Source organism: the organism of the source record quoted next, unplaced genomic scaffold, assembly GCF_019419815.1.
Source record: "Pyrus x bretschneideri cultivar Hongxiangsu unplaced genomic scaffold, Pyrus_bretschneideri_v1 Contig54, whole genome shotgun sequence".
NCBI lineage: Eukaryota > Viridiplantae > Streptophyta > Magnoliopsida > Rosales > Rosaceae > Pyrus > Pyrus x bretschneideri.
The window spans coordinates 62,250-71,265 of NW_025999792.1; the positions used below are offsets into that span (position 1 = coordinate 62,250).

At 35.6% G+C, this 9,016-nt stretch overlaps 1 protein-coding gene across 1 annotated transcript; it reads left to right on the plus strand.

Annotated features, from left to right (window-relative positions):
* Positions 1-3,186: 3,186 nt before the first annotated feature.
* Positions 3,187-4,395, plus strand: LOC125470889. Its single transcript, XM_048570644.1, has 2 exons — positions 3,187-3,373; positions 3,788-4,395. Exons 1-2 carry the CDS (start codon positions 3,187-3,189, stop codon positions 4,393-4,395), a joined length of 795 nt encoding a protein of 264 aa, XP_048426601.1.
* The last annotated feature ends 4,621 nt before the right edge of the window (positions 4,396-9,016 follow it).

The window sequence follows — 9,016 nt, forward strand, 5'->3', positions numbered from 1 at the left end:
GTCATCTATTACTATCATAAATTGATGGTTTTTTGCAATGACGACTTCTTTTTGTAGGGTTCTTGATGGTTTTTGTCAACAAATGAAAAATAGAAAGGCCATATAATTAGGAAGTAAATTAGTACATTAGAAAAGTTGAGGAAATGAAAACTTTGTGTTGCAATTTAAACGCAACTATTACAACAAAATGAAACCAAAATAAAGTCTACCTATCTTTAACACAATTTATCACAAAAAATATTAACTTCTTGATGCCATTTGTAGGAATTACAGTTGTTGAAATTTTCATGGTCAAAGAAATCCCAATGCTACCGGATTGTGAAAGGACCTTGTGGACTTCCACAATTGCTGCATGCTTGCATGGTAGCATTGTGATCATGAAATTGTAGAATGTCACTTATCACTTCCCTGTCCACCCAAAGACTCGACAAAGACCAGAGAACTATCTCTCGATATTACATTACACTCAACTGTCCTGGTTTGGGAGGATTGAGAGAATATAGAAGCTTAAGGCATTCATGCTTTGAATCCCCCCGTAGTACACCAAGATGACATTGTAGACGTACGTTGCTACTTCATGACCATTTGAGATCGTCATCTTTATACCCTCAATTCTGGCTTCTTTCATATTGTCTTGGAAGAAGTATGTTATCCCTAGCATGTACAAGGTGTTGGAATTGTCACGCTCCTTGCACCGTTTCAAGAACTGGGAGACATCTTCCTTATTGGTCCATGAAGTAAGGGGGTTGAAACCTTCAAATTCCCTAATGTTGATGTATTCAAATATGCAGTCGTCTTAGCCGACTTCGTTGAACTTCTTGCACAACATATTTGCTAAAAACAGGTATTTAAAAGACTAGGAAGTAACCTTTGTAAGTTTTTGGAGAAGAAGTTCGTTGGGAAGATATTGTATGGGCATTGAGGTGGTTTTGGCTTTCTTCATCTTTTGGACAAGAACTTGTGCCTTTTGGGTTGAAGAACCTGGGATTTTGACTTTGTGTAGGCATAGAGGTGGTTTGGTTTCAAGAAATTGTGGTTTTCAAATAAAACACAAACCCTTAAGAAGACAACTTAAATAGATGGTTTGTATCTTTTGGACAATAAGGGGATGAGACATGACGATTTGCAATAAAATCAAGCAATTGGAAAGGAACGGTTTTGACATGAATCTTTTTTGGTGAAGTACATCTTTTTCCGTTCAAATACCCAATGGCAGAGCTACAGTGGGCTTAGGGCGGGGGGGGGGGGGGGGGGGGGGGTAGGATGCCCCCATTGAGAATTTTTTAAATTTTTAAAAAACTGTATGCATTCCAATTCCCTATGAGTAACACTAGTTAAATAACTTTAAAAAATTGTCTTTTCTAATCAAATTGATATGGTTCTGCTACGCAGAGTTGGGTCATATTTTATATCTTTTTAAATCCAAGCCAAAACGACATCGTTTTGGTCCTGGTAAAAAAAAAAAAAAAGTAAACGAAATGGCATCGTTTCGTATATGTTTCAAAAAAAAAAAGAAAAAGTATGTAGTCCCCCCCCCCCCCCCCCCCCCCGCGCCACCAATTCTATCTCTGTTCCTTTTTTTTTTTTTTTTGCCTTTGCTAATCAGAGAGCAGCGTGGTGTTGCTCTGCCCCCAAATTCCCAGTAGCTTGAAACGGAATGGAACAGGAGCAAAGGTGTTGTTCCCAGCCAGTCCAGTGCAGCCACTCTCTAGCCGGCATATATATATTAGGTAAATTTTTTAATTCCTAAATCTATAATCCCTATCCCTAATTAATTATTTAAGACATTTTTTTGTTTAATTGGTATAGAATCATATGGTAATGCACTAATATGGTTATTGGTTATTGATATGAATTCTATGATTATTGATGAATGAAATTATTGTTTAGGGTAAAAATTATGAAATTATTGTTTCGTATATGAATTCTATGATTATTGATGAATGAAATTATGAATTCTATGAATATGGGTATACATTTATTCATATGACGAATTGAATTAAATTTATATTTGTTGAATAATTTGAATGCTTATTGGTATTGGTTAATTGAATTGTTGGTTGGATTAGTTATTAGGCATATTAGTATAGTCTACTCTAGGATTAAGAGTCTAAGAATTTTATTGGTTGGATTTGTCTTACACAACTGCACAAGGTATTTTATGATATGATATTACTTTATTATTCGTTTTTGGCATTACAATTTAAAATTTAGCTTTCTAATTTTGAGATTTTTATTCTATAAATTCTACAAATTACATATGAACCTTATATCTTATTGTTATCAATATGATTGACTTTGTAAACAGCAACATCATGGAGGGCTTTTTCAAAAAAATACAACGTCGCCATCCCCAGTTATTGAAAAAATAATGATACTCGGGAACAAGATAGTACAACATTTATTTTATCAAATCTTCAATTAGATCCTGGTAAGTGAATTCGAATTTTGGATTACAATCCTAATATTCGAGATCAAGTACAAAGAGCGTATGTGCTAGCTGGTCCTCAACAACCTAAAACCCATAATTTTCCTTACAAGAAATATGGAGACACATGAAGACGATTCAACCTTGCTTAGTTTGATGATTTTCCTACTTGGTTGGAATATACTGTAGAAAAAGATGTTGCCTTTTGTCTGTGTTGCTACCTTTTTAAACCAAACATTGGAGAACAAGCAGGTGGTGATTTCTTTGTTAGTGAAGGATTTTCTAATTGGAAGAAGAAAGAAAGACTTCTAATTCATACTGGAGGCGTCAATAGTGCATACAATCAAAGTAATTTTGAATCTTTAAGAAGTCAAAAGCAACATATCCAATCTTTTTTCTCTAAAATTCATGATGAAGCTCAAATTCAATATAGAGCTTGGTTGAATGCATCAATCGATTGTTGTTGATTTCTTTTGAGACAAGGGCTTGCATTTCATGGTAATGATGAATCTGAACATTCCAGCAACCATGGAAACTTTCTTGAGCTTCTACAATTTCTTGTTGACCACAATGAGGATGTGAAAGCCGTTACTTTGAAAAATGCTCCAGAGAATTACAAATTGACATCACTAGATATTCAAAAAGACATTGTAAATGCTTGTGCAACTGAGACCATCAAGGCTATTATTAAAGACATTGGCACTTTGTTGTTCTCTATTTTGATTGATGAATCTTGCGACGTATCAACAAAGGAATAAATGGCTATTGTATTGAGTTATGTGGACAAGAATGGGCATGTCCTCGAGTGTTTTATTAGCATTGAGCATGTTATTAGTACCGCTGCTTTCTCACTCAAGGAAACCATTGATGAGGTATTTTCTAGGCATAAATTGAGCATGTCTAGGTTGTGTGGGCAAGGTTACGATGGGGCCAGCAATATGCAAGGTGAGTTCAATGGTCTTAAAGCTCTTATTATGAAAGAAAATGGTTGTGCCTATTATATTCATTGCTTTGCACATCAACTTCAATTAGCTCTTGTAGCTGTGGCAAAGAAGAACATCCAAATTGAGTCTCTTTTTATTATAGTTACTATTTTGGTAAATGTTGTTGGAGCTTCATCGAAGTGTTGTGATCTTCTTTGAGAGAAGCAATCTATTGCAATTATTGAAGCATTAAACAATGGTGAGTTTACAAGTGGGAAAGGCAAAAATCAAGAAACTACTTTGAAATGTGATGGAGAAAAACATTGGGGTTCACACTTTGGTACTTTAGTAACTATAATGACTATGTTCTCATCCATACTTGATGTACTTAAAGTAATAGCAGATGATGGAGTAAGCTCTCAATAAAGATGTGAAGCGAATAATTTATTGGATTCCATGCAATCGTTTGATTTTGTGCTTAATCTACACTTGATGAAAGATATACTAAGAATAACCAATGAATTGCCACAAGCATTGCAAATGAAGGATCAGGATATTGTAAATGCCATGAAGTTGGTTGGAGTTTGTAAGCAAAGGTTGGAGATGATGAGGAAAAGTGGTTGGGGTTCATTACTTGGTGAAGTCTCTGAATTTCATCTTAAACATGATATTGATGTGCCTAATATGGATGATATGTTTCTTTCCCAAAGGCGAGGGCAACGAAAAGCACAAGCAGTCACAAATATGCATCATTATTGTGATGAGATATTTTATGTTGTTTTGGATTCGCTGCTTCAAGAACTAAATAATCGTTTCAATGAGACCAACACTGAGTTACTTCTTTGTTTGGCATGTTTATGTCCAGCCGGCTCCTTCTCTGCTTTTGATAGCCAAAAGCTATTGCGACTTGCCCAGTTTTATCCTAAGGACTTCTCTATGAATGAACTGGTGATACTTAATATTCAACTTGAGACTTACATTGTGAATATGCGGTCTAGCATTGAGTTCTTAGGTTTAAAAGAGATTGGAGATCTTGCAAATTAAAAAAAAAAAAAAAAAATTGGTTCAATGCAAAAAACACAAGGTGTATTAGATGCTTTACTTGCTTGTGACATTAGTACTAACTCTTCCAATTGCTACTGCAACTGTTGAAAAAACATTTTCGGCCATGAAATTTCTGGAGAATCAATTGAGAAATCAGATGAGAGATCAATAGATGAATGATAACATGGTTATTTTTATAGAGAGAGAGAGATTTGATGGTATTGGTAATGATGTTGTCATGCAACGCTTTCAGAACATAAAAACGCGTCGAGGGATATTGTAAGGGAATGTTGTATGAAAAACTTTTCTGGATTAATATATAAGTATTGTGTTTAGTAAATTCTTGAGCTTTTTAATTATGACTTTGTTGCTTGAAGATGCCCTTATTCATAGAAATCTCTGGCTTCGTCCTTGCAAATACCCAACAATTGTATTCTTTACAATTAATTAATTAATTTATAAAATAAAAAGTTTTATTTTTCTTTACTAATTAATTAATCTATTTCACTACAATAATAAGTATATTAGTACACCAAAGTTACGATGTACCTTCAGACATGGTTACACATATTGTGAAAACCATGTTTTTATTATCGTATTCCAATACAAATACATGATTGATAAGGTTAGTAATTCTAGAATAATGGTCAATTATTAAGTATATATACAAATCCATGTTAGTTATACATACAAAACCATGTTATCATAATCATATTTGAACACAAATACATGAATTATATGTACATGATATGCACATTGTATACACAATATATGGACACTATTTTGCACATGTTATGCACACTATATGCACATGATATGTAAAAACTCCTTGACTAGGGAACTGCTTATGGGATTTGTAAGACACATTACGATGGTCAATTTTACTCAAATAGGAGAGATGGAGTTTTAAAGTATATATGAAGAATTAGTATTGAGTCTATTATATCATAAGAACAAAACTTGTTTACAAGCTTTAATAAAAAAAATTATTGCATTAAATTAGAATAAAAAAGTAAAGTCATGACTCAAAACTATATAACTATGACATTTTCTTTGAACATAATTAGATCTAGGGATCCATTAGATCTTCTTCTAAATTGTATAGAACCAAAAGGGAATTGAATTTTATATGGTAAAGCATAAGGTTGGGTTTAGGAAAAAAAAACAAAAAAAAAGATGTAAAAACAATCAAGTTGCAAACCCATGCCTTATTCAAACTACCAAACTATACTCACTAACTCACATGATGCTTAATATTGTTTATGGTTGCACACAATTGATAAATATTACAAAAATTGTAGAATAAGCCTGGACCAACCTTCCCATCCATGTGGCTCCTCCACTGATCAATATCCCTAACCTATATTATTGTATTTTATGTTGGAAATGAGGTAGTAGGAGTTGATAGCTATATGTTGGAAATGAGGTGGGGGTGTGAGATTTGAAAACACTTTAACCTGTATGTTGGAAATCAAGTAGTAGGAGGGACAAAAAAGGAGTGCTAGGATTCCTACAACTTTTGTCGGTCACATGCAACAAATTCTCATCACACAAACACTTTCAACACAATCCCTCTTACACCCAATGGGTTATCATCCACATCAATGATACATTTGTATAAATAGACTTCTCACACTTATTTGCCATAACTATTATCGCGATACCAAAAAAGCCATTCTAATTCTCAGATAGCCAAAATAATTCACAACACCAACATGTCCAAGTTTAGACATGAAATTGAGAGTTTTAACGTCGAGTTCAAGGTTGGTCCAGGCCTAGTATGGGTTGGGCGACCGTCCGGGGCCCAAAAAAATTGAGTGTACCAAATTATTAGGGTGATATATTCATATATATTTTCATAACAGTATAAATTTTTGCAAGTTCATTGAATAACAAAGAATTTTAAGTAGAGCTAGTGGCTTTTGTTGTTTGAAATTAATGAGGAGGTTTTGGGTTCAAAACACCATGTATGTTTATTTACTTTTCAATTTTTACTAATTTTTGTTAATAAGACTATAAATTATAAAATTTGGCCAAGTGATTAAAAAGTTTGACCATAAGTGGTGGTTTAGTTGTTTAAAATTATCAAGGAGGGCTTGCTTTGAAACACTATGTGTTTGCTTTTACTTTCTAACTTTTATGAATTTATTTTCATAAGAGTTCAAAGTTATAAAATTTGATTAAATGATCAAGAGGTTTAATCAAAAGCAATGGCTTTTGTTATTTAAAATTAACGAGAGATCCTAAGTTCGAAATGCTGTATGCATGTTTATTCTTTTCATTTTTACAAATTTCTATTTGGTTGTTAATTTCTTTTTAGTTACTAGCTAGTAGCTATGTGGGTTGCAGTTTTTAAACATTTGTTCCAATTCAAGTCTAACCTTCAACAAAGAGTAATGTGTAGACACAATTTTTAGACCAAATTTACAAATCATATGGCGTGTCACCATTAAGTTTAATTTAATGTTCATTCATTACTTGTACATATCAATTAAAGACTAGAAAACATCATTATTTTTTTACTCCCACATTGACAAGGTTAGTATATAAGAAAAAACACGTCACGAATTATATAAAAACACTTTAAAAGTTTAGCTAGAAGGAAAACAAAACTAATCATCTATCTACTTGTAATGTCATATCCCGGCTCGGGCCCCCACCACATCCCGGGCTCAACTCCATCATAGCACGATATTGTCTGTTTTGGGCCCTGGCCATGCCCTCACAATTTTGTTTCTGGGAACTCACATGAGAACTTCCCAGTGTGTCACCCATCATGGGATTGCTCTCGCATGAACTTGCTTAACTTCAGAGTTCCTATGGAACCCAAAGCCAGTGAGTTCCCAAAAGGCCTCGTGCTAGGTAGAGATGGGAATATACATATAAGGCTTACAAGATCCATTCCCCTGGGTGATGTGGGATGTTACAATCCACCCCCTTAGGGGTTCGACGTCCTCGTCGGCAGACTTCCGGCCAAGGATTGACTCTGATACCAAATTGTCATTTCCCGGCCTGGACCCCCACCATATTCCGGGCTCGACTCCACCATAGCACGATATTATCCACTTTGGGCCCCGACCATGCCCTTACGTTTTTGTTTCTGGGAACTCACACGAGAACTTCCTAATAGGTCACCTATCTTGGGAATACTCTCGCACGAACTTGCTTAACTTTGGAGTTCCTATGGAGCTCGAAGCCAGTGAGTTCCCAAAAGGCCTCGTGCTAGGTAGAGATGGGAATATACATATAAGGCTTATAGGATCCACTCCCCTGGGCGATGTGGGATGTTACAATCCACCCCCCTTGGGGCTAGACGTCCTCGTCGGCATACTTCCGGCCAAGGATTGGCTCTGATACCAAATTGTCACATCCCGGCTCAGGCCCCACCACATCCCGAGATTGACTCTACCGTAGCACAATATTGTTCACTTTGGGCCTCGACCACACCCTCACGGTTTTGTTTCTAGGAACTTACACGAGAACTTCCCAATGGGTCACCCATCTTGGGAATGCTCTCGTGCGAACTAGCTTAACTTAGGAGTTCCAATGGAACCTGAAGCCAGTGAACTCCCAAAAGGCCTGGTGCTAGGTAGAAATGGGAATATACATATAAGGCTTACAGGATCCACTCCCCTGGGCGATGTGGGATGTTACATGTAAGCTCGGGCTTTTTTTGTTCCATTCTCTTGATATAAAATAAATTATTTTTTCCGTATTTCTAAATTATTAAGTTTGAAGTGCTTTTATAAGTATAATTTTATCGTAGTCTTAAGTGTAAAAACAAATAATTTTTTTATATGAAGTTAGGGCACATTTTTGGTGTCGCCACGAGCCTAAAAAAACTCAAGATTGGCCTTGCATAGAGTTCCACGGGTGGTACAATAGGGAACATCCTTCGCTTCCGAGGTTACCATAGGCAAATCCTACGTCATTGCTTAGCTTTGTCGACTCAAAGACACCACTGGAAAAATAGATCAGGTCAATGGGAGACTCGATTATTAGATGGGCAACACATTGTATTGGAGCCATAAGCTAATGAAGGTAGAAAAAGAGCTTGTAGACCTCAACGGTAAAGCCAACGAACCGCTCTACCGTACAAGCAAACAGAAAACGAAGGTTGACACGCCTCGAGAAATGATCCCATCCCTAAATTTTGAATTGTGGTAGAAGCGTCACGACCATATTGAGTCGTATGAGCGTTCTCGGGAAGGAAAGGTCAAAATGGAGGAGGAACACAACAAGAGGTTTGAGGATTTTTGTGAGGTAGTGAAGGGAAAGGAATCCCATGAACCACAGTAGGATTCTTTGACACTGAAGGAGGTTGAATCGTTTAATACAATTTGGTATCGGTGATCATTCAGTGAAGGTTATGCTTAGTAGTTCTGGTAAACTTAATTTGAATGCTTAGATGTTAATCCATAGTTGTGCAATGTATTTGCTAACTATTATATGATAATAAATATTAGGACTATGTATCCTTGTTATCTTCAATGCCTACCATATCCTAAACTACGTTAATACGAAGAGTATCAAATATGTAAATACGCACGATATACACTATGTGCACATGGTATTCACAAAATTGGAGATCATGCAATGAGTTACTTTTCACATTAATACG